Below are 26979 nucleotides of genomic sequence, written 5' to 3'. Positions count from 1 at the left end.
TCTGGAGATTTCTAGGGAGTGAACATTTTAGTGCAACAGAATCATTTTGACAATAGGATAACATTAGAAATGGCTTCCTAGCCAGGGCACTGGCTATTGAACTAGGAAACCCTCAGCTTCTGTAGTAGCCACCCAATTTCAGAGCAGGATTCAAATCCCCAAAGACCTTGTAGCAGATGTTGTTGGAGAAAACACCTGATAGTGAGCTCACTAAGTATTTGCCTTTGGTCTAGTGTACAACTTGGGATTGGATTAGGAGCATTTCCCACCAGTATCTTTACTGGATTTTTGGATGTTTGTGAAGGCGTGGAGGAACGGCAGCCAAGCAAGGAAAGCAAAATGATGATAAGGGAATTTCGGGTGAGCAAAAGCACTGATGTGAACAAACTTAATATCTTACACTTGAGAAGTCTCCTCGAAAGCCATTTGAAATAATCCTCCTGATGCTTAGGAATCTGGACTTTTGCACATATTTGATTTTTTCATTAGCAAACTGAAATCAGCAGCGCAGAATCTTAAGTATTTTTTGTTCATTTATAATTTCTTTATTTTAACATTAAAAACCTAAAGCTTTCTGTCTGGACTAGTGAAAAGGAATACATATTCATATTCATATTCATATTCATATGCACACTCACATATTCCTCTTTTATGTCTTAGCATGTTGCCTTTGCCCAAAGGCATAATTTATGAAGGTAATTGCGAGTTATTAAGTGTTTTAGCAACCTCTAATTAGCTTGAAGCTTGAAGCTATGTGTTGTCATCTTGGGTTAAGATCAGTTTTATTCATGAGAAAATTAATTGAATCTACAGTTGCATTGATATGGATGGTCTGGCTGTGCCCATATTTGCGTAACATTTCATGGCAAATGTCAATATAGATCAGTTTTCGTCGCAGGCACAAAATGTCAAATTATCATATGTTTGGTGTTTCAGAGGTTTTCAGTAGACAAAAGATTCCTCCTCTAGACACAGTTTGCAGTAACATGAGAAAATGGTAAATCAGATATCATAATAGTGGGGGCACCAAATGATTGAGAACTATTACACATCCATCTCTGACTGTGTACCCTTGCGTATGTGTACGTACAGGTGTATATGATTCTGCACACCAGCCTTCGGGCACCCAAGAGTCTCCATCAGTCATCAGGGCGTTGAGATGATGCTGTTTGTGTGTTTCTGTGACAGAAAATCAATGGCTTTCTCCCCACGGTGACTGTTTAACAGTCAGAGCAGCATGCTGTGAAAACTGGGTGTCTGTTTTAGTCAATGACCCAGCACCGAAGCCCAGCAACTGAGTATGGAAACGCAGATAGGTAGAAGAGGTCAAACACATTAGATCAAGAGTATGTGAATCTATCCTCTCACCTTGCTGTCTTTTCTCAGAGATTTTATTCCATTATTGGCTAAAGCAAAAACACTTCAAGTACTTCTTCTCCCGAAACACCTTATTTAAAGCCACTTAATCAGTGGAACCCAGTCCAAAACCTTTTTAGCGATGTATTATCCATCAAAACATCGATAATAATTGAGACACAAGTGAAGTCCACTGTGTTTAACAGGGCTTTAGTAGCTTGCTAACTGCTACGTGTCTAAAAGTTTCACTTTTTTTTTTAAACCGACAGCTTGATATGACATGTAGCACAAAGTGCTTTAAGCACAGAACGGACCATGAACGAGTTTAGCTTATTCTGGTCAATATAACACAACAGCTTAATGACATCTTCCATGCTTTTCTCTATCATGTGCTCTCTTCCTTCTTTCAATATGTCCCAGACTCCTTCTTTTCGATCTTAATAATAGGTCAAGACTAGAGCTGCGTTTTTCTGAAAAATGATTTTAGGGTACAGCAGAGACATGTTTGAGAAGCCGTTTAACAGTGACAGATATATTGTTGTTTTGAGCGTTTCAAAACACAGCACTCTGTGTGCTTGATTTAACATGTGTTTGATTGTCTTGCTTCTGTAACCATTGTAGAACTAGTGGACCAGCACTATAACTATTTATTGTCTGTGCGTTTCACAACTGCTGTGATTGGTTCGGCTTATAGGTGTTTGACGGAGATTAAGTGCTGGAGCTTGTGTTATATAATGTCCGCGTTGTGTCTCTGAACCCAGTGTCAAAGCCATTACCAGAGAGGACACTGGGAGTATCTGGGGGCTTGCAGTCAGAATCTCTCCCTTAGCGGTCACAGATCTGGAAAAAGTCTTTCTGTGCATATGCTTCCCTCATCATGCCCACAGACTGACTTCCTGTCATTGAAATCAGAGCAGGCAGATGACTCACTTAATAGCTTACAATTTACAGCACAAGGTGGCTGCAGAAGTGTGCATGGACTGCTAGTGGGAAAGGATTGCCAGAAGATGTAAGAAGAAGTTGCACCTGGGTGCTTGTTAGTGTGCAGGTGTGTGTCATCATGTTCTCCGTTGCCCCCTATTGCATGAGTCCTGGTAGTGCTAAAAAAAGCTTTATTAGAGAAGCAGATTTACCAGGAAGCTATTTGATTTTAATGTCAGTGCTACACATACATGTAGACAAACTTATTCTCATTATTTGCTATTCAGTTAGGCATGTACTACTTTATGGTAAAAAAATTACCTGGGTAAGGTTGCACCAGCTGTTTATAAGATCTTACTTAAATTGGAGAGTGAAGTCCACATTAGAGGTATACCAGCTGCAGTAGTTTGTAGCCAACTTTATTTGGTTGGACCATTTGTTCTTAAGGCAGAATATAGCTAGTGAATCATAAGCTCTCCATAAAGTAATGTGTAGTCACATAATGTGTCGTTTTTCCATAACGATTCAAGCAGCCTTCAAATACATGAGCTGAAGTTAAAATACTGTGAATTTTAGCCTGTTTATTCTTCCAGTTTATCCTTAAACTTTTTCTCACTCATGTAACTGACTAAAATATGTTTCTATTGAAATATGATGCTATTAAATTATGAATAAAATAATAGCTGTTTAAATATGTCACAGTCATTAAATAGATCAATAAATAAATACTGATCAAAAATCATTGTAAATGACACTAAGTTATTATGATTAGTGATATTTTTGTTATATTTTACTTGCACTGAGGCATACTGTTTAGGTCATAATGTTCTCTCTTGAAAAGAAAAAAAGAGTAAATATCAATTTTATCATTTATGTCTAAATTATAAAAATTCTGTTTTTTTATTAAAACGAACATATTTCCTTCATTATATTACATTCTTTATTGTTGTTATATACATTTGTTTTATCTAATGTGATATTTTTTCTTTTTAGAAAGGTCACGTTAAAACTGCCTTATAAATATATGTTCACCATGCCTTCATTTAATTTTGTTTCTTTTTAAAGGCCTTATATATTTTATAGTTTACCCTGGATGTTTAATTTTAAAATATGAAATTCCATAAAAGAATAGGAATAACTGCAAAACTATGTTCTAAGCTAAAGAGTAGCATAAGCATGAACTATTTAAATATTTAATGCGTGAACATTATTTTTACACAAATTACCATTGTCCTTCAGGCCTCAATTATGCCTTTAGAAGTTTTTTTTTCAAGTTTTATCAGAAATCAGTGTACTTGGCTTTCAAGGACAAAAAAGTGTCAGCAAAGAGCATGCTTAAGATGCAATGTGCTGTCAGACATAATACATAACCTAAACAGTGGTGAAAATGTTGCATGACAGAATTCTCCTTTATATACTGTAGCTATGCTGTTTGACATTGTTAATGGACAAATTAATAGAATGTGAGTCTGTGAAAGTGTTTTGTTTTCTAAAAGTCTACAAAAGTGGCCATAGTTGAAACACCCAAATACATGCAAACTCAAAAAGCTAAAACTGCAGAAATGTGTGCAGTTTAAGGAAATACCTGCTTGTGCCATTATTTCTGCAAAATATTACATCTTGCATTTTTCGCTATATTTTTTAATGTAAAATGTCCAGGAATTGGCACTAATTGTGTGTTCGATTGTATCTGAAACAGAATGTGAATCTGGCAGTGACTTTGTACATTGGTTGATGCATGCATCGTGGCAGTTTGGAAATAAATTGCCTGGTGAGTTGCCTACTAGTGCCGACAGTGTTAACCAAGGCAAAAGTGAGGTGAAACATGTTTTCTAAAGCAACCATGCCATTTTAGCTTGTTTCTACAAGTCTTTTAGGTCTTTTATCATGACTGCTGAGTGCTCAGTATGGCAAGTGCAGTGTTATACCAGGTGAGCTACTGAGCAAGTTTACTTCAGAAATGCTAAACATATGGAGCTGGTTATGTGATGCAAATTCAAAAATTTATTAGTTTACAAAAAATGCACTATGGCAAAGGAACAATATGGAAATAGGCTTTATTAGTCTATAATCTGCCCTGTAATTAGTTTGCGTTAAAAGGAATAAAAGTTATTAGTGTTTTACTGCCTCTTGTGTTTATTTCAGCTGGAAACTGCAGTGAATTTTAGATAAAAGGTGCATTTTTTAGGTATAGGTAAATTTCAGCAGTACTATTCTTAGTTATCTTGGAACTCAAACAACTTTATTTGAATTTTATTTTATTCACCTAAGGCTACCTTTTAAATTACCATAATTATTTAAAAATGGAGATTAATATCAGATATCTTCTTGTACTTTTAAGGTGGTATTAAAGAAAAGGAGCAAAAAATGTTGTGCACAGAGCATACATTATGCAGTGAACTGTGTGTGGTTGTTGTTATCTGTCCCAAAGGTCATTGCTTAGGTTAATTAAATTTGCATCAACATGATACACACTCTGCCATTTTCTCCAAATAACTACATTCTCAACATTGTTAGTTATAGAAAACAAACAATTACATTTATTCAATAAGTCGAACAGATTTTCACATAGCCCAATGATTTCAAATGATTTCAAATTCCTGTTATCAGAGTGCTGGATGCTCCAAGGCCAGAAAATGTTTCAACAGGCCACTGCAAAAAACCCTTTCATCATCAACCTTGTCCAAAGTCAAGTATCCTCTCTATGCCTGTTGTGTCTACACAAATTAAGTTTGGAGTGACTATGTGCAGACTGAAAGAGAAGATAGATGGAAAGCTAGATGGAGAGGGGAATACATTTTAACCGACAGTACACCCCAGGGAAAAGCTTCAGGCCAGCCCTGCACAGGCTTGTATAAATCAAAATGGTTTTGTGTGGCCAATTCATCTTACTCATCTTCTTCTGTAACCTAAAAGATGATGTGATGGTCCCCCCAAGGTGCAGAAAGATGTAGGCTACAGATATGGTTGCAAAAATAGAGCTATTTTGATGACTGTGAGCAAACATTGCACAATATATACCCATGGCATGTTCAGTCAACTGTCCTCCTGGGTTCGCTCTACAAGAGTATTGCTATTATCAAATAAAAGCAGGCAGGAGCATAAATTCTGCTTTTAACAATTCTAATAATCTCAATCGCAGAGTGAGAAAAGATGAGCATAAGATCAAGAGCAATATGAACACTAATAAAAAACACTATTGTTACAGAATCTCAAACTAGTATTTTTTAACCTGTAAAAAATACATAATTTTAGAAAATAAAAGATTTTCCAGAGTGCTTTCTCACTCTGACAGAAAAAGGCTAGAAGTGTGTTTAGAGCTAAATTGTCCACAAAGATTTTCCTAGTTAATATATTCATGTGTTTTCGGCACCTCTTTATTTTTTCCTGCATTGCGAGCATCAATAATGGCATTCATCTTCTCATTTAGACATGGTGCCTGAGGCAGTCCGATAAACAGAAATCATTTGCATAAATATGAAACACCTCAGTTTTGGAGTGGCATGGTGTGATCTAATGAACCCTCTTTCTCCTGTGTGAGGAAAGAAGGAGATTGATTCCTAAATTAGACAGACAGGTTGTTTTCCATTGCTCTGACTGAGGAAGTCGTATAGAATGTTTCTTAAGTTTGTGTAATATAGTAAAGTTGCTTCTTTATCATTTATTTAATCTGGAATCGTTCCAAATTTGTGGTCAGACTATAAAATGGCATCTAAATCAAACCTACTTTAAGATGCAATGTTTGTGTGGTTAACACACTATTAAAACAAGGTATTAAAACACCCAAATTTTCACTCACCTCAAGATTAATTAACTCCTCTTGGTGATAAACATGTTTGTTAAGTGCTCATGCTGTACAACCTTTATGATCTAGTTAATCAGGGACACCAGCATGCACTATTCATCCTTCAGCTCACTGCATCTGATGTCTTCGATCTCACACCTAGACACTTGAAAATGAGCAACAGACAGTTACAGATATCAGGTACATATAAATCCAGAGTTTCAGAAGTAGCTTTCCTCATAGCTACTTTGTTGTACGTCTCAGGTGTGATTGATAGTAACTGATTTTCTCTCCCAAGAGACGCGAGAATCTTCTTACTCTGGAATTGCACATTCCCTGATCAAAGAATAGGCCAAAGCATGATGCATTTTTCTATGTCAGCTGTCTGGGTTGATCAAAGTGATTACAACTCACCCAAAATACCCAGATGATGCAAAAAGGAAATCAGGTTTTTTTCCTTACAGCAAAGACATCTGCGTAACTACACTAAAGCTTATTTATGTGTTTTGTAAATTGTGTTTAATATATAGAACCAAAATTCACTCAAACAGTCTGTAGGCTACACATCATTCTGCTTTTCCCCCACACTCATTCATTCCTTTCATAATCCACTACTTTAGTTCCTCTGCCACTCATTTCTTTCTTGTTGCTACTTCCCTATGAGTCATCTTGCTGTTCTTCATATTCGGAAGAAGCGAGGAACCAAAAAGAAAGCATTGATTGAGATCATATGTCATTCAGATCATCGATAATGATAGGTTGTGGGCAAAATGGTTTCAAATATGCACCCCTTAAACAAAAAACGCTGGAAAGAGTGTTGTGAATTTCTATACTGGTTCAACACAAGTCTGTTACAACAGTATATGTTCTTTTTTGTTTTAGTTCAGTAATTCTGTTAAATTAACCATAATGGAATAAGTGACCTAAATAAATAACCTAATTTGATTTTATATGTATCCCCAACATGATTAATAAATGTGTCAAATCAATTATAAGTTTCTACTAGATAGCTAACTAATAACGACATCGTTAGCATGCTATATATGTGACTCTTTTACTAATTGTATTTTATATAATCAATGGGAAGTGCAAGCAGGAGGTGACCAGTCACTGTACTAGCTTTGCTTATTTTTAGGGGAATGAAGAGGATTTTTGTCTCTACCTCAGTATCATTAGTGTATGGTGTTCGAGTTCTGAGCAGGAATGTAGGATCTTATGTGTTTGTGCAATATTGATTTGAGTGAATGACCGAAATTTCTGAAGCTAATGGAAATGCATCTCTGTTGGCGTGCATCTTCACAGCATGCTGGGGGTGTTACTTCAATATTTTTAATTTTGGAATTTTCATTTCAGTGCATCACTACTGAGTCTCTTTTAAGTCGAACAGTGAACTGTGTTCACACCAAATGCGAATTGAGCATCAAATTCGCGTCTACCGTGTCTAGTTTGCCACTTGAACATTTTGAATGCATTCGCGCTTCTAGAGCGAAATAGACGTGCATAGAAAGCAAAAGTTTGAAGCGAAATGACACACGTCTGAGGCGAAATCCGCTTCTTGTGGCAGGGGCAAGTGCTAGCGGTTGTCTGTTTGCAAGATGGCTGATGTTGATCGAGCACTCGGTTCTTTTCCACTTTTTCCTTGTCAGCGAAAAGTAGCTGTAGGCTATATTAGGGGGAAAATAGTTGTAGTTGTTGTTGTTGACTTAACATTGAAATCATTCACGCCAGACGCTCTATTCCGTTTGGTGTGAACACAGCATTAAAGCCATTTATTCAGCTGTGTTTATTTTCACTATTATTAGCATGTGGCCAGGTTGTAAATCTTGGCACTGTTTCTTTATTGTTTCAAAAATGTTTGTGGCTCCTCCAAGAGATTCGCTTTCTCTTCAATAGACACATTGGTTACAAAAAGGGTTATACAGACATTCATGGACACATATTCTTTGAACTGAGAAACAAAGAGCATTTAACAAAGACTTTGTGGTGGTGAAAAGGACTATGAAAAGACTTAATTTTTCATCAACATGTCACGGCCGGAGGAAGAGGCTGCGGTAGTATAGGGTTCAGCTAGCGAATGGGGTATGGGTAATGTGCAAGAACAGATACAAGAGTTCAGTAGTCAGCATGCTGAAGCTACGCCAGCTAATACCAACTTGAGTAGAGAACCAACTAGTTTCTATGTGTCTGTGACCAGAGAATACTGCTCGTAAGAAACCAGACACTTGAAGACAATGTTCATTTTGTTCTTTCCCTGCTAAAAGGTGCTGTTGTAGAAGAGGTTTGGTTAAGGAAGGAGGGTCAGTCTCTGCAAACGGAAAACATTTTTTCCTACATTACGGAGGCCTTTAGGAAAAAAAGCATAGTCCTGCCCAGTTATTGAAGACATTCTATAACTGCAAACAGTTGGAAGTGCATACTCTCATGCCTGGTCGCAAATATTGAACTCTGTGCTGAAGCAGTCTACCGATGGCATTGCAAATATGAATACTTGATACACTTGCTGCTTCACTAATGAGAGAGCTCTGTAAGGGACAAGCCGCAGTCAAGTTTGATTGAAGTGAGAGATAAAGCTTTAATGTGGTCTCCTGAAGATCCCAAATTGCATGCTAGTAAAGTTGCCCTTAACCACAATGTAAACTCTGGAGCCATAGGAGCCCAATGTGCGGCCATGGTTAGAATGCCTGCAACGAGCTCTGTTACACTTAACAAAGATTTAAAAGTAGTGTCAGAGCAAGGCAAAGCCATCGGGAAGTTAACTCAAGCTGTTCAGGAATTGACTTTACTGTACATTGCACTCAGCCTAAATCAGAGAATCGGACTAGACCTAAGATGCAGCCACTTTTTACTGATGATGGCTAGCCTATCTGAGTGTAATGGGGTGGATTATATAACCAAAAAACATAGTGAGAAAAAGCAAACCAGCCATCAAGGAGGATGTTTCACCCTCCATGTCAAAGGGAAATGCACACCCTCGACTGCTGTGAGCCAGGTGACCAGCTACTTAAACATGCTGTAGGAAAGTGTCCTGTCATTGACTTGAAAATTGGGGGAGTGGATGTCTCATGTTTACTTGACAACGGGAACCAAGTCAGTACAATTACAGAACATTTCTTTAAAGAGCACTTGAAGACAAAGATATGCTCTCCACATCTGGTTGGCTCAAAATTTCAGCAGCCAATGGATTAGACTTCCCCTACTTTTCTTAAATTAACTGTTGAAACAACAGGTATCACTTTTTCTGGAGCATGGTTTTCTAGAGCTAAAAGCTTTGCTACTGAGGTATGTTGATGTGTTTGCATTGAATAATGAGGACCTAGCGTCTTCTGACAAAGTGCAGCACAAGATCCATCTGGTTGTTGATGTCCCTCTTCATGACAGCGGGATATTGTGAAAAAGCATGAGTCCTGTTTACTATCGGTGGTCAAAAGAGTGTCAGAGAGCCTTTGAGCTGTTGAAAGAGAAGCTTACATCGGCCCTGATATTAGGCTATGCAGACTCCCCTTTCTGTTTATAGTGGAGACCGATGCTAATAGTGAAGGTCTGGGGGCAGTTCTCAGCTAGCATCAGGGTGACTGTAAAGCCCCTTTCACACTGCCATTCCGACAAATACACGGAAAAGTGTTCCGGCAATTGTTCCCGGGTCGCTAGATTTTGCACTTTCACACTGCCAGTGATTACCCGGGATATATGCGTGCTTTCACACACAACCCGTAAAGATCCCGTAACAACACGTGACATCAGGGCGTTAGACGTGTAATGTACGAGTCGAAAACATTAGGCACATTATACTTTCACTGAAGCAAGCGAACGATCTCGCCGTCAGCGCAGATAGTGAGGAACAAACTGATCTCTGCTTCATTACAGTTTGCACATATTTTTTTCGTCGCAAACGTTGATCTTCCTTCAAAACAGTAAAAGAGTCGCGCAATAACGCGCGTCATCACTTCGACTTGACATTAGACCTGGCTTTTGTTCACACAGCGCCCATCCCGGGTTGAACCCGGCAATGTTACTAGGTCCCCGTCCCGGGTTCAATGCCGGAATCAATCCCGGGACATGTTTGCTTTCACACAGAAGGCGAGCCAGCAATGTTCTGGCAATTTGCCGGGTCCAATGTGCAGTGTGAATGTGAAAGGGGCTGATCGTATAAGTGATCGTATAAGCTAGTCGAAGGCTTCGCAATGCTGAGAAGAATGAATATAGTAGCATTAAACCTGAACTATGAGCTCTTCGATGGGCTGTTTCAGAGAAGTACTTGGGGTATTTGGTTGTCTCCAGATTTGTAGTGTTCACAGATAATAGTCCATTATGTCATCTGAAAACCGAAAAACTGGTTGCTGTCGAGCAAAGATGGATGGATCATTTAGCGATTTTTGAATTTGAGGTTAAAGTACTGACCCAGAAAACACAATGTTGCAGCGGATGCCCTCTCTACACAGCTATTAGCAGGGGAGCCTGCTAATCTGGAAGACCTAGAATATGGTGATTGTATTGCCATTTGTAACGTGGTCTAAAAGGGTAAACCCTCAGACCCAGAATTGTTGACAGCTGGGGATCAATGCTGTAAAGTTAGACAGATTTGTGCTTTAGATTGTGGAGCCAGAGAGGAAGGGATTAATACCCAGAGAGGTACATTAACTTTTCCAGGCTTTACAAAAGCTCAGTTGAAGGAGTTCCAGCTAAAAGATTTGAATATCAGGTAGTTCAGGAAGTTTTGGTACAAAAAGAAAAATCCCACAAGTAAGGAAAACTGCAGCAAATCTAAGACTGTAGTGGAAGTACATTAGAGAGATGGATGGGTAAATGTATATATTTGTGGATGATCCTCATCTTGGTGAGTGTCAGCAGTTGCTCTTGCTGGCCTTTTTAAAAGATCATGTCCTTGAGAGTGTCCTTATTAAAATGGGACACCAAGGTATCGAATGCACACTCAACCTGTTGAGGCAGAGATGCTTCTAGGTTGGCATGTAGAGGTCAAGAGCTGGGTCAAAAAGTGTCAATTATATTTTTAAATTTAATCTGAATCTAGATTAAAAACACATCTCTTTGGCCAAGCATCCAAATAATACATCTCATAATTTTGGACAGCTGTTATATCTGATCAAATGTGCATTATTATTCTTTATTTTAACAGTAGCTATGCTAATTATGTCTCTATTTGTTTCTCTGTTTGCCACTGGATTTACACAAGCTCCAGTCTGGATCCAGAACACCTGAGAAGAGATGATGCCAACCCCTCAGAGGACTTCAGATGATACTAACCCTGAAACAACATACAGAACTACCAAATTTTCTCATAAATTTGATTGCATTATACAATAATTGCTGTTAATAGTGTTCATCATCTGTTTGATTACATCTTTAATTTATTTTTCCATACATTTCTGCCATATGCATATAAACTGACATTCACCACTGATAAGCTACTATTAAATATTGTAGAAACTTAATTTTCTGTAAAGTTCTTTGTAATTATTTGTATCATAAAAAGTGCTATACAAATAAACTTGAATTGAATTGAATGATGTATTTTAACCAAGATGCTGCAGCCGAAAATCCATTCCCCTATGAAGCCGTTCTTGAAAGTGGTGGCCTTTGAAAGTGGTGGCCTTGGATTATACAGTGCTCGAACCGGCCTCAGATGGTCGATGAATTGATTGTAACCAATGTGTTTACTCAATTTACACTGGCATTACCCACCAGAGACAGGTGGGCTGACACCACAGCCAAGATTTTACTTAAAGAGTTGTTCATGAAGTATAGGGTGCCAGAAATGTTATATTCATATTAGCTGAGTTGTGTTACCTGTATGGAGTGAGGAAAATACACATGGCTCCTTACCGCCCACAAGGCAATGCACAGTCTGAACAATTTAATAGATCACTTCATGAGTTGTTAAGAATACTTCGTCCTGAAAAGAAAAAGGTGTAGAACTACGTCTTCCCATTGATGGTCTTCTAGGCCAGGAACAAGCTGCAGATAGAAGACAGGATTGGTTAGACATTCACCAAAGCCAACTCAGAGAAGCTCATGAGAGAGCAAGAGAATAAGCATAGCAGAAGGCTGCAGAACGGCTTGCTCCATTTAATGTCAAGGTTTACTGTCCTACCATTAGTGTTGGTCAAACAGTGTTTTTGTGTCACTGACCTGCAGGCAGAAACCAGATACAGGATGCGTGGGCTCCTACAGTATATTGGGTTGTTGAAGTACAGGGCACCACATATACGGTTGAGCCTCTGGAGGGAGGTCCACGTAAGAGAGTCCACAAAGTCGACTTGTGCCCTTGTGTGAATCCTGTTGTTGAGTCGATGGCAACCGACGGTTGGAAGCTCCAATAGCTCAGTTTCCACCTGAGAAGGGGGAAGTTGAAAATGTTGACACAGATTGTGTGGTATTGAAAGAGGTCACTTGGCATCGTCTGGAATAGAAAGGAAATGTAGATGTCTACAGGTCAGCAGAGGAACCGTTAGCTGTTGAATTTGATCTTGTTCAAGATATTGGGGAACAGCATACATTTAAATAAGAACAATCATTGGAACACGTCCCTGCCCCTGTAATAAACAAGCATTTGACTAAAAGGCCCGTTCCCAAGCCCGGAAGGACTAACCAAGAAAATGCTGGCATGCATTCTAACCTCTTTCATGAGCCAAGATCAGCATGTTATTCTTTTTTTTTCTCAGTACTGTAGTTTTTCCCAGGTCTTGACAAACCTTGGTACGGTGTTCTTCATAGAAGCTGAAGTTAAGAATATTCACAGTCATTGAGGACAATTATTTCTTAGCAGGGGAGGATGTGGCCAGCTTGTAAAACTAGGAGTTGTTTTTGTATTATGTTTCAAAAATGTTAATGGCTCCTTTAAGAGATTCCCTTTCTCTTCTCGTGAGATTATTTGTGTTCTTTGGATGTGTGCGCACAGTTAGAGAAGCCATTTTCATGGCGCAACAGAGCTCCACGCTGTAGTGGTTGCATTGATTTTATTTACTATATGGTAAAAAAAATTTTTCTTTTTAAATATCATTCTAATATATTTAATATGCACAAATGAGTCTAGACCAACATTTTGTGAATAAATTTCATTAGATGCAAGTAGATGTCTCCCGTGTGGAGTGCAACTCGTGGTTAATGGTAATGGATTTGGGTACATAAGGTCCATGATATCTCATACAAATGTTTACATTGTGTCAATTAGATAAGCTGCATATCCCTGTTAAAGTCGGCATAAAACGGAAGTAGCGATTGTATTTTTTCTCTATTGTGATGTCTATCAGAGTGAAACGGCATCTGAAATTAGAGGGCGGGACTATATTTTGTCCTTCGGGACATGATTGGGTCATTGGAAGTTGGGGCATTGCTAATAAAATGGAGGCAGCGTTTAGCCCTCACGTCACTAGCTCCGCCCTTGTGCCATTGCTCGTGACCAGAAGAGTAGAGTCGTCGTTTTGAAGGGGTGGGGAGGTTAACGTTTTTGATTAAAGATTACCAGGGCATATTCATTATTTTTTTTTAAATAATGAAGCACACTGATAAATTATTTATGATAAACACTACAGTATTACATTAAAAAATAAGAATTTTCCATTTTGATTTCATGGTGACTTGAAAATCTGTTACATGACTATACTAACTTGTGACTTGATTTGTATGTCTGATAATTCATTGTTAATCTGTGTAACAAAGCTCAAATGGCTTTGTTGATGTGCTTTCAATTATCTTGTGCCTTAGCCACTGCCGTATTCCAATTTGTTTCTACCCTATTTTAGTTTTTTTTTTTTTTTTTTTGGTGATAAGTTTAAACAGTTTGTTTCAGTGTATTTCACTGTGGTTTTAATGCACGCATTGTTACATATTTCATACTGTATCTCCTAGAGTTTATTGGATTTGACATCTATCTATTGTGTCTAATTGCAAATTTTGTTGTATATGATTCAGTATTAAATTTGAAGTTACTGTGCACTGTGTCAGATTCTTTTGTTGTGTAACACCAACGATTGTCTTTTGATTCTTTTGTAATACCTTTTGAGTTTTTTTTTTGTTGTTATTTTTATTAGGCCCATTTGAATTACACATCTTTTTATTTATTTATATATATATATCTATCTTTGTTACATTAAACTTTGCTCCCATTGACTGCAGTCATTAAATCTACAAAGCAGTCAGAATAAACTCCAAGAAAAACCTGTTTTGTTTTCGGTATGTTCTTTGTAGCTCACCTGGTTACAAGCATAAACCCTATCATTTCAAATGCAACATGACATGTAATGTGGCTATAGATTATAGGGTAGCACTTTATTTTACAGTCCTGTTCCCGATGTACATACTATGTACTTATTATAGCAATTACAATAACTATGTAATAACTAGGTACTAACCCTGAACCTACCCCTAAACCTAACCTTACCCCATGTAGTTACCTTGTATTACCAGAACTTTCTTAGATAAATACAGTGTAAGAACACGATAAGTACATGTAAGTAAACATACTGTAAAATAAAGTGCAACCGATTATAGTATGTGCATGTATTGCAAGTACAGTCATTTTCTCCCCCCATTAGCTTTCATGGATAGCATGCTGTTAACTGTAAAGCCCCTGCCCAGTTTCAGTTCATGCCAGCAAAAATGAAGTAGTCCCAAAACAACTGGATTAAATAAACATTTTATTATTATAGTTTTAGACATTACTAAATATGCAATTAAATTAAGTTGTGACAAAATGATAAAAAAATTGCTTTAATGTAATTTGAACAAGCAGATATACACACGCGAGCACACACACCCACACATGCACACATGCACACACACCCACACACACACACACACACTGTATATTTGTATAGACTTAATTTATGCACATCCACATGGTACAGCTGGCTGTATTACTCAGAATGTTTCATGTAAACACCTTATTCAGAATCCTTTCCTGAAAATCTATTCATTACTGTGCATGTCCAAACAAAGGTAACTCTAGGTGATACTAGTTAAAGACGTCAGAAGTCAAGCTGTTCAATAGACAAGAGTCTCATGACCTACATTCTGCAATTCACTGCACTCTTGTCTGTTATTGTTAAAGACATGAATGAGAATTAATGAGCTGGTTAAATTACTGCCCACAATGACTAAACTGTAGCATAATAAATAACACGAGCATTATTTCCAGAAGAAATTAGCAGGAAATATAGACAAGAGCAGGAAAAGATTTTTGGCATTTAGAGGGGTCATAAATTGAGAAATCAAATTTTCCCTGATCATTTGACATATATGAGGTCACTATATTATAAAAAACATATTGTAAGTTTCATAATTCCAAACTTTCTCATTAGTCCAAAAGCAAAAAAAAAAATAAAATTAAAATAAAAACCTTTCTTTATAATCACCTGAGTTGTCAATCACAAAGAGCAAGCTCAGTGACTCTTCCATTATATAATCAATGATACAGACTACACTGCTCAATTAATCTCTTATTTACATTGTTGGGACATGAAGTACAGACACAACACAGTCCAAATCTGATGTTCTCACTCTGTATTTACTAAATATATTTGAGGACAGCCATTCAGGGAGAGTCATCGTAGAGTAAATCATGTGTGAGAGGCATTTAAAACTTCTTCTCTGTCAGTCGGAGTAGCTTAGAGTGCTTGATGCGTGGAAAGAAGTCAGAAGTGGGGCGCTATCAGAGCAGCGCCAAGGAGAAGTGAAGCAGCACTTACTTTCACCTTAAATCTTTCTCAAGCTGAGAATGTGTATGATTACGTGTTTGTTGAGGGAGGAGGCGTGGATCACTGTCAGCATTGCTTCCTGGGGGGAGATTAATAATTCATGAGACGGTTGGTGAGACTCAAAAATTCGCCTAGTGAGTCAAGACTTTGTTACTCCTTACACATCTTTGCGTGTTTGTATGCTGCAGCTCAACACGTAGCATTCCCCTCAGTGAGGATAATTGATGGGACCACTTCTCTTTTGCTCTCAGATCTCTTCATGAATATAAGATGGACTTTCAGTCTTCAGGTCCGTCACCACTGACGCTTTGAAACGTCTTGAGTGTGTTAGACAGGCTGCTACTCAGCCTTTTTTTTTTTTTTTTTTAAGAAAACTCGCCAAGAGTTATTCAAATGTTCAGACTAAACAAAATTGGGACGTGATCAAAATGTCCTCAAAAATTCACTCCCAAGGTCCACCTCAGTGTTTTTCTTTGAATGAAAGTCTGTCAGACTTAATTACTTTGATTCACAGGACCAATTCTGTTCAAAACTCAGAGCTGCCTTTGAATAGCTGGTCATCAGAAAGTAGACCCCGACGGCCTCCGATTATCTAATGCTTTCTCTGTTGAGATGGATGCATTTGTTCAGTAGAAAAGTCAGGTAGGCAGTTTTGTTGTAGTACAGAATTGTATATAATACATATCGCACAAAGCATTTTCTTTTAGATGATGGATGACGTGTCTACAATGTTTAAAAGCACTTTTCTAAGCGCAGTGTTATATTTCATATACATAGAAAGCATCCTCATGGTTCTTTACTGTTTTCTCTCCTTTCCTCTCTTATAATTTCTTTTTTTTTTGTTGGACATCTTTGAGTGTAAAAAACTATTGATAATTATTGCATTTCTTTTTGTGGTATGCATATCTAATGTGTGCAGCTGTGCTTTGGTATGGTTGAGTGCATTTGTTTGTGTGTGATCACACAACTCCTTAATCACTTGTTCTCGCATCTATCTAATCAATGGTCTGTCAGTCTTTTTTTTTTTTCGACAGGGAGGGAGATTGATCTTCAGGAGTCGCCTCACACTCGTTACAGTGTTCTCAGTCTTCATTAACACCACCATTAGTCTCACATTGTTACTCTCTAACACAACAGCACAAACAACACCTCGGCTACAGCATGCATGGGGAGAGTGGAATAGACAACTTGGGAATAAATGCAACTTTGGAAGACTGACTCATGTGCATGCACGAACGTAAATGCAGACATACAAAAACAGATAAAACACAGTCAGCGTATAATTTCATTTGATACATACATCCACATTTGTTTATATAGCAGATGCAAAAGCAACTTCTAAATGAGGAACATTGCAAGCAATTTGTCATGAGAAGCAAAAATATTTATAGTACACAACAGAGAGCTGCAACCGTTACATCAAAACCCAGAAGACTTATTCACCATGGGTTCCCTAGTGATTTTCCTATGGGTTTTTATAATGGGTTTGCACTTATGCACTTATTATAGTAATTACAATAACTATGTAATAACTAGGTACTAACCCTGAACCTACCCCTAAACCTAACCTTACCCCATGTAGTTACCTTGTATTACCAGAACTTTCTTATATAAATACACTGTACTGTAAGTACACTATAAGTACATGTACTGTAAAATAAAGTGCAACCACAATTTGGGTTCTGGGTTTTGACGTTATGGCTGCAGCACTCTATGCCAAGTACATACAAACTAGTAGAAATGAATGTGTACACAAACGGATTTTTTATAAACCCATAATTATAAACTGGAATTTTTTTTTTTCTAAAGTAAAGAAATATTTTACATACTGCGCTGTTTCGGTGTAATCATTAGGCATTCATATGCGTGTTCTAGCTGCCATACATTTTCAGACATTTAAATGAATATATTAACAGCAGTTATAATGTAACTTTTACATATGAAGAAATTTAGAGACATACAAATATTTGCAAATCATTGTAGGTTGATATATCGGATTCATGGAATTAACAGTTCACAAGCATGAATATAATATTATATAGTGACTAAAATAATTGTACACAGATCTTCCAATTCCTTGCTGGAAAGCATGGATTAAGTCAACTTTTATTTATATTGCGTTTTCACAAACCATGTTGTGAGCCTTATTTGTGCAAATAATTTGCAGAGTGAGCTGTCTTTAAACCATGAAGGATGTACAGTACCAAATTTGATGTTTTTTCTGTTTTTAGCAGATTCTTGCACGCCATTTTACCTACAGTGCAGTCCCATTCACACCTGCTGATTAAAAGAAAGATAAAGAAAGAGCACACACAGTGGAAGAAATAGAGTGTCATGGTGGAGACAGTGAGTGACCACTGTAAGTGGATGTAACAACCTACTGCTGTGAGAGAAATAAAAGCTCTAGTGTGGGTTGGGACAGCTCTTTTTCACTGAAGGGGAAATAACCCCTGCCTTCTCTGCTCATGTAATATTAAATATCACTTCTTCCACTTCTCTCTCTTCCCCTCCTCTTTCTTGTATGGCATGTAGAGAGGACAGAATATGTGGCAGGAATCAGAGGTCTCTCCGGTTCCCTTACTCTCTCCATCGCTCTCTCGCTCTCTTTCCCTGAGTGTGCGAGAGGAGTTTGGGCAGCAGCTACGTCAGCCGTCAGCGAGCAGCTGAGGAGAGCTGTGGAACTCACATGTGTGTGTGTGTATGCGTGTGTGTGTATGTGTCTCTCTCAGCTTTCTCTCATAGTCTCCAGCTCATACCTCTACTCTCTCTGGAGTCTACGGCTGTGGCACATCCTGGGGCACTGACACGGCGAACGAAGCACCTCCTCTCACCATCTGCACACTGCTCCTCAAACAGCAGCAGACCACAGCACAAACCAAGGAGAAAAGAAGGAGAGAGTGGAAGCAAAGGATGGAAGAGAAGAAGAGAGAGATGGGAATCTGAAGGAAAAGTGCGGAGGTAGGAGAGTCTGATGGACAGAGTAGAAAAAGTAAGTGAAGAAATAGTATTGGAAGAATGACACAGAGATGAAGTGAGGAACGCAGAGCTGATAAAGGTGAAACTGAAAAGAGAAATACTTGTTATAAATAGGAACGTAGCTGGGTCCGGGAGAGAATATCAACCTCAGAGAAAGAAGATTTAGGAAAAAAAATGTTCTAACAGCCACAGCGTGGTAGAATATAGCTGGTGAAACGAAAAAGAGCAAAGGCTCAGGGAGAGATCAGCAGGAGGGATCAGAGTCATTTGTAAAGGACAGCCCCGGCCAACCACATGCCCATCGAATTTGTTTGTAAAATCAAGTTTGCTGAAGGTGATGAAGCCAAGGGGGCCTCGACAGAAAGAGCCGGAACTGTTATGCTAGCTGGCCTTCCACAAAAAGGAGGCATGGCTGACCTGGCGTCCTTCGCAAGCTCCTCTTCGCTGCATGGTCTGGCTCGGGTGTTGGGGACCTCAGGGCGCTTGGGCTTCAGACAGACCCTCTGGGGACTGGCACTGTTGGCTTCGCTTGGTCTCTTCCTGTACCAGGCGACACGGAGCACGGCGACTTATCTAGAGCGACCCCACCTCGCAGCTATGAGGGAAGAAACCCGCCGGGAGCTCACCTTCCCGGCGGTCACGGTCTGCAACGTCAACCGATTCCGCTTCTCAGCCCTCACCGACGCGGACATCTACCACTTGGCGAACCTCACCGGCCTGCCGCCCAAGAGCCGGAAAGGACACCGGCCAAGTGAGCTCCAGTACCCACCGCCAGACATGCTAGACATTTTCCAGAGGACTGGCCACCAGCTGGAAGACATGCTGAAGAGTTGCAACTTCAGCGGGCAGAACTGCTCGAGCGAAGATTTCAGTGTGGTGAGTAGCACAGGCTATGATTGGCAACCAGGATCATTTGTTTGGCTTGAAAATCTTATCTTTGCATGCACCTCTTTGTTTGGTGACTCTGAGCAAAATGTTATAATTCCTCCTTCAGTCTTAGAGACAACTAACAGCTAAACGATTTGTTTGGAAAGAGGAAATTAAGCCCCATCCATCTGTGTCTAACACCCATGCTGGGGCAACAGACAGTAGAACGATGCCGTTATATGCCATCTCAGTTCGAGATCTGCCGCATTTCTCTCTCCCCGCTTTCTACATCCTTTTCTTTTCCTGTTACATCATAGTCTGTGCCATCTGATGCTGAGTCTTATTTTGGCCAGAGAATGGATGAAAAATTCAGGAGAGGGACAAGCGACATGATTCCTGCATTAGCCCAGTCATCCTTGAGGAGACATGCGCTCAACTCTCTGAAGAAAGTTCCTTCCCTTACGTTGACATTTTTTTGCTTGTCACGTTGGCGTAATTATCTTTCGTTTTGCTGTTGTTGTTGTATTTCTCAAGTAATTTCCTCTTAGGGCTCTTGCTATCAGTCTAAACAGGAGTAGATGCGAGAGATATCTGTGATATAGATCATGAGACTTCTGTCAAGGATATCAGCTCTCTCTAGAGAGCCCTCCTCATATAACTAATTTACTCCTTTTCTCTTCTCTGTAACATCTTTCACTCTATTTGGTCTTGGGTTCTTACGTAAAGTTTTAAAATATAATAATTTACTGTGTGATTTCATGGGATTCAGCAGTGAAGGCTTAGGCAGGTGATTTACTTTATTATCCTGTTCACAAATTAGTTTCCCAGTATGTATACATTTTCATTGTGCCCCATGACCCGGGAATTACCAGAATTCCTGGTTTCTCTTTTCATATGGACATGCGCATTCCAAATTGCTGCAGTTTTGTGCATATTGCTGACAGACTGTTTTTCAATGATTGACATTGTAACCTGCGCTTATCAAAGTATTTCCCATTTGCACTTAGTGAGCTATACTCAAGAGACTAACATCCTATTCCTCAGATCTATAGTATTTTAAATAAGCTTGCATTTAGAAAAATCTTTGGGAGTAGTAACCTTTAAGTGTATTTTAATCATTATATTATTGTTATATAAGATTTTTAAAAAAATGTTATATTGCATTATTATTTATTTTTATATTGCCCCATTATAATGAAAATAAAATTTTGTTTGTATTTCTATGGCTTGATTTACTCATTTAGATACATCTGAACAAATGTAATGGTCACCAGACTTGCTTGCAAATTGGGATTTAAACCCTTTATTATGTTGCAATAGCTTAAACTGCTGCCAGTTGCTGTGTTATCCAATTACCAAAGCCAATTTTTACCCACATCTGGTGATTGTTAGTTAGTTAGTCTGTTTACATTCTGTTTAGTTTAACGTTTCATGCTTTCTCATCTAAGAAGTCACGAGCAGCTGTGATCTCTCTGATGTCTTCAGATCTTGAACCATCCTTATTAAGCTCCTTTGTTGCTCAGTTATGATTTCCTGTTTTGTCAACAGGTCATGTAGTAGTGCCGAAACACATTTAATACAGTACCTGGGAGGTTAACACATCATAGTTTTGACATAAAACCCTTGTTATTTTCTGACATTGCAGCAGGATGTTAGAGTATCAAAGTCTGCGGATTTTGAGGTTGCTTGATGCAGTAATTCATCTGTAGATATCTCATTGCAAAGAGATGAAATAGTGCTGCTATAGTATTTTTTTATTTAAAAATTAGGTCATAACTGCATTCTGTCAAAATGAATTTTAGTGTCTGTAAATTTGTGCTTTAAAATGGAAAGAAGTTCTGTGTGAGAAAAACTGAACATAAAAATCTTCTTTGTCGTCAATACAATCATTTGCTCAGATTGTTGTGCCATTACTGGAATTAGCTATACAGCCTATCTATTTTAAAATGTACATGACTGTCATGTAAAAAAGAAAGAACAATAATTGATGGTTTCTACACAGTATTGGATCATCCTTTTCCTCTGAAGTCAAACAGTTCTTGAGAATAATGTTTTTGTCAAAAGTCTTACCAGATGTGCCAGATGTAAGCCAGTTTTGACATAAATTATTGTTATCTGGGTAGTTTTTGTATCTGTTTATTTACTGAATGATCTAGTGCTGAATAAATGTGCCTTCATTTTTTTCAGCCATCTAAAGCTGAGATGTGAGATAGACTTCTCTACAAGCTAAATGCTCTGTAAGTTACAAGTTGATCTATCTGTTCTCCTTTCTTCGGAGATTCGTAATGACCCTTTTTATGGCTTTTGCACAAAAATTACACTTGTCTGGTTGTCCATCTCTTAGAATGAACCGATTAAAAAGCCTATAAAATTTTTTTTTCAGTGACAAAAATAGACTGCTGTTAAGGCTTGAGCGTGACAAACTGTGCATGCACTCTTTGTTGACACCCTCACTAAAAAAAATAGAAAAATGAATGTGTGTTATCCAACCTTATGCAGTCCACCTGGCACTTTTAAAGAATGACCATCATGCTATTTAAAATCAATGAACACCTTATAACTAAACAGGATTTATTTTTGCCACTTAAAGCTAAACAAGTAATTTTCAGGTGCATTAAATAATAATAACAATAGACATTAATATAATGATTTTTATATTTTTGATTCAAATTGCATCTTAAATACATATTTATGTCAAAAACTATTTTTCATTTTCCAAACAATCAACCATAAATCTATAGTAAACCTCTTGTGACACTAATGCTCCTGCCCTTACAAAACATATGTACTATGTACTTATATACTGCAATATCTGCATGGACCATGTATGTAAATATATCACAATGAAGACAAACTTGCACTTCATTTTTCCTCGCTTTCTCTTTCATGAGTTAACACGCGTTTAGATAGAGTACATATAAATTTACTCATATGTCAGTTTATTGTTTACATAATTAAACATTTCATACATAAATATATATGTGATGTAGCCAATTAAAATGTCTATACTGAAAAAAAAAATAGTAAGGTATATGTCAGTTTTTTTTGGACAATTGGATGGAAAAGTGTTGTATACGCACACACATCACATTAATTTCCCTCATAGTTATATATGTTGCACATACATGTATGTAAATACATATAGTACATATATCACAAATATGTATATACGAATGGTATAGATTTTATTACATGCATTACTGAATACAAAATTATATACATTACAGTATAGACGAAAACATTGTTTTTATTTTCAGTATTTAAAAAGTGGCAGGTCCTGATGTATTTCTCAATATATTGTAATATCGTCTCTTAATATCATATATTTTTTATATACATTAAATAATTGAATGCATGGAAGCCAATATATAAGGACATTTCTTTGCATAAGTGTGTAATTCTTGTATAATAAAATGCCACCAGTTTTTTTTTCATGTCTGTCAGTAGCTCTGTACATCTGTAGTTTCCCCTTTAACTAGGAGAGAAATGAAAACTTGTAACATAATTTCCCCATTCAAATACAGATCTAATTTTCATGCACTCAACAATAATTAGAGGTTTTATAATGATATGACATTATTCATCCAATATTCAAAATGCATTAAATGTAAACCAGTTTGCTTATACAGTGCCAGTCAGAAAACACTTCCAATTTGCATTTCCATTCTATTTCCATTCAAATCAGACCGGTCGAGATTTTTTTAAGGAGCCAGTGGTTCAGGTGCGAAGGTTGCAACATCCCGGTTGTCAGAGATAAATGTAATTACTATTTTTGGCATACAAGAAAGTCAGCAGTAATCATTTCTGTAAATAATGACCACACAACGACCTTGGGGGAACAAGAATAAACAAGCCCAGCGGAGGTCAGTGGATCAGTTCTTCCTTTTCCCTCCATCCTTTAGCTCGGTAATGATTTTGCATGCTTGATTTTCCACAATAGAGTTGCATAGATTAGTGAAGCTCACATGAAACATTCATCAGAGCTCCCTGCCACTGAGATAGCAATGGATGGCTCCTTCCTGCCACTCACTGGATTTAGTTAATCACTCACTCACTCGCCACTGAAACACTTATGCTGACCATAAATTTAAAGCAAGATTCTCTTGCATTCAACAAAAATCTGATTACATGCATGAACATAAAAGTTTTTTTTTTTCACACAGAAACGAATAACTTACAGATCTGATGTGATATACCATAAACAGTTACTTCACTGCACACATTCTTTCCTCTCTTCTCTGACTTTCTCCATTCATCTATGTTTCATCTTAAATATATGACTTTATCTCTAATGTAGTTTTAAGGAAAAAAGAGAAAAGAAAACAACCAAATCTCCCAGCAGCAGATATGTCAGCTGTAGTCTCAGAATGCGGATGACTAATGTGTACGCAGTGGGTGATGTTAACAAACTCTTTGGCTTTCACAGAGCTTTTACAGTTCAGTTAGTTCAAACATGAGACATCAAACTGAGATAATGTTTCATTTCCTTCATTTTCCCACCCAAGAAACAGATTTGACTTAAATTCATTTGTTTTATTTCTCATCTCAGAAACAGGTTTTCACATAGAGGAGTAATTGAGGGCTTCTGGTCTAAGTCCAGGGAATGTGAATCATTTCTTCCGATTAACGTCACGAAAGTGAACTGTGTATGACTTCTATTTTTTTCTGACTTTAATGCTCTGCTGTTTTTTGTTTTTTTTGTTTTTTTATTTGGCAGAGGTTTATCAAAATGTTCTGTGATGTTTTGATTTTTGAATAGTTATGAGTTTCACATAGCAAGGTTGCCAAATCAGTTTTGTTTTAGAAAAATAATAGATAATCATGATTTCTTTTTAAACTCGACACAAATGCCATTTGAGATTTTTGTATAGTTTTGAATGACTGTCATAGGACATTATTGCAGTAATTTATTTTAATAAATTAGTTTCATTCTCCTCTCAAAGTGGATCTGCTATGTGAATTAAAACAATAAAGAATTACGGTACAAGCATATTTTAAGATGAACAGATTTACTGTTCAACTACAAAGTGCTTTGTATTTTGGAGATTCTAATTATAATAGCAACTTAGAAATGTGAAAATGTGACACTAAATTGCACAACAAAAAAGGACTAATTGTATTTACATTTCACTGTAGGTACAAATATACGTTCAATACTCTAACCTATGGAAGCCCTTTTGCCTTAAAAAGTAAAAAATATGACTAAATATGATAATGACTAAATTGAAATTATGAGATAAAACTTCGAAATTATGTCTTGAAAAGGCGAAATTATAAGATTAAAAGTCAAAATAATGTTTTAAGTCTTAATTATGACTTCAAAAGTCGAAATTATAAGATGAAAAGTCAAAATTATGACTTCAAAAAAACTAAATTAGTCATAAGTCAAAATTGACTTACATACAAAATTATATCACAATACCTTTGCATGTATTCTCACAAAAATGGTAAATTATGTGTTAAGTGAAAGTAAACAGTTGAGAAAGAAATCTAATTTGTATCATTATATTGGACGCATTGTCTCTTAAAGTGACCACGCCCAATTCAGCCTAGCTGCTGTCGGGTTTTTTTGGCAGGAGAAAACAACCCATAGCCCTTTACTTAAATACTTTGCAGTTTTACCAAGAATAAATCTATATTAATTTATGAGGGGTGTAACAATTCACTCATTTTATCAATGCATAGATTACAAACCCTGACAACATACGCATCAATCCTGGACATGGTCTTTTGAATCATGAATTGTCGATTCCAGACGATTCCAGTAATCTATTTAAAACGCTAAGAATTGAATGAATCTTGATATCTATAGCAATTCAATGCTTTTAAAACACATATTAAATTACTACAAGCTGGAATTAATTGAGACCTTGAACAATGTTCGTACCTCGCATATATCCTTCACACGCTGCACCATTTACCGCCTGTGAATGTCACAGGATTGTGCTCGTGCTCCGTTCATCTCAATGAAAATTTTTTGAGCAGGTGATGTGTTATCTCCCCTTAGTACTCGTGGCCTGTAATGCTAGATTGTAGTAGGTTTACTTTTCTGTAGTTTGTCAATGGCTCTCGGTCATGCTGATGCATTACCTGAGCAGTCGAACTGTCAAAGGTTGCGCATTTATTGCATGGACGGATAAAACATGTAAGTGTCTAAACCATATGCACCGTTCCATTGAATGATAAATTCGATTTAACAATGTCGTTGAACCGAATGTACAAAGGAAACTGTTAAAATAACCACAGCATTAACAACAACCTTGACATTAGAGTGTGATATTTATTTGATAATCAGATGCATGAAAATAGCATCGTTGCTATAACAAACAGACATCGGGTTTGTTTTCTGTCACTGCATGAATGATGCAGTGCTAACTGGCATAATTTGACATAACATCATAAAATTGCCATTAGAAAAAAAAGATTTCAAATAATTGATTATTTTCCAGAAGTGTATTTGATTTCTTACAGCAAATGCAAAGTAAGAGATAATAAAATAATAATAATAATAAATAAACAAATAATAATAATAATAATAATGATTATAATAATAATAATAATAATAATAATACAAAGCCTACATAAATAAAATTATCGTATTTGACATTTCTGTCACTTCTGAAATGATGGCTACCCCCGTGGTGTGACACATAATTCTTTTAAAGCTCTCTTTTTTATATTGGCTTACAGAAATGTATATGTCATATCATGCCATAGCATAGTTAAACTAGCATCTAACAATGGACAAAAGTGTTTATTTATTATTATTTTTCTTTGACCTATGGTTCTCCAACCATAAAGGCTACTGTGCAATTTGCTTCCTGACTAAGCATTTAAGGAATTTAAGGGAAGCATTGAAATAATCATGTGAATGCAGTAATGAAAATTTATTAATAAGGTGTGTGTTGAACTTGGTCTGCAAAACTGTTTTAAGCCAAATTAACTTTTTTCAAAATGTCACGTTTATCATTATAGAACACTTTTCTGAGACCAATCTGTTTATAGTCATTAAGTCAATTCCGACTTGCAAAGTCATAATTTTAATTAGTGAGTCATAAATTTGAATTAATTGTTTTCTTATGTAGCAGAAATGGGCTTCCATACTAACCTGATTTGTCCTACAGACTTGACTTTCACTGCTTGTGTCACAAGCAATCAGGTTATGTCATTACACCAGTAGGTGGTGACAAAGGACTGTCTTTGAGTGAGGCACTGAATAATATGTTCAACTGATTTATTCAAAACACTGATTCATCAAGGAACAAAAAAGGGACTGCCTTGAATTGAAATCTCAAGTGCAATTTTTTTTAAAAGATTCATTTTCACCTTTATTATGATGGCACAGATGGTAAGGAAAATTAG

The 26979-nt window shown here is 37.1% G+C and overlaps 1 protein-coding gene across 1 annotated transcript in view; it reads left to right on the top strand.

The window, feature by feature from the left end:
* The first annotated feature begins 18315 nt into the window (after window positions 1-18315).
* asic4b (acid-sensing (proton-gated) ion channel family member 4b) overlaps window positions 18316-26979 on the top strand; it is a 41351-nt gene continuing 32687 nt past the window's right edge. The window contains exon 1 of the mRNA XM_052558992.1: window positions 18316-19626. Within this exon, the coding sequence (XP_052414952.1) occupies window positions 19045-19626 (582 nt within the window). The 5' untranslated portion in view covers window positions 18316-19044. The remainder of the gene's footprint in view (window positions 19627-26979) is intronic.

The sequence above is a fragment of the Carassius gibelio genome, chromosome B6 (assembly GCF_023724105.1).
Source record: "Carassius gibelio isolate Cgi1373 ecotype wild population from Czech Republic chromosome B6, carGib1.2-hapl.c, whole genome shotgun sequence".
NCBI lineage: Eukaryota > Metazoa > Chordata > Actinopteri > Cypriniformes > Cyprinidae > Carassius > Carassius gibelio.
This window is presented reverse-complemented; position numbering and strand designations above follow the sequence as displayed.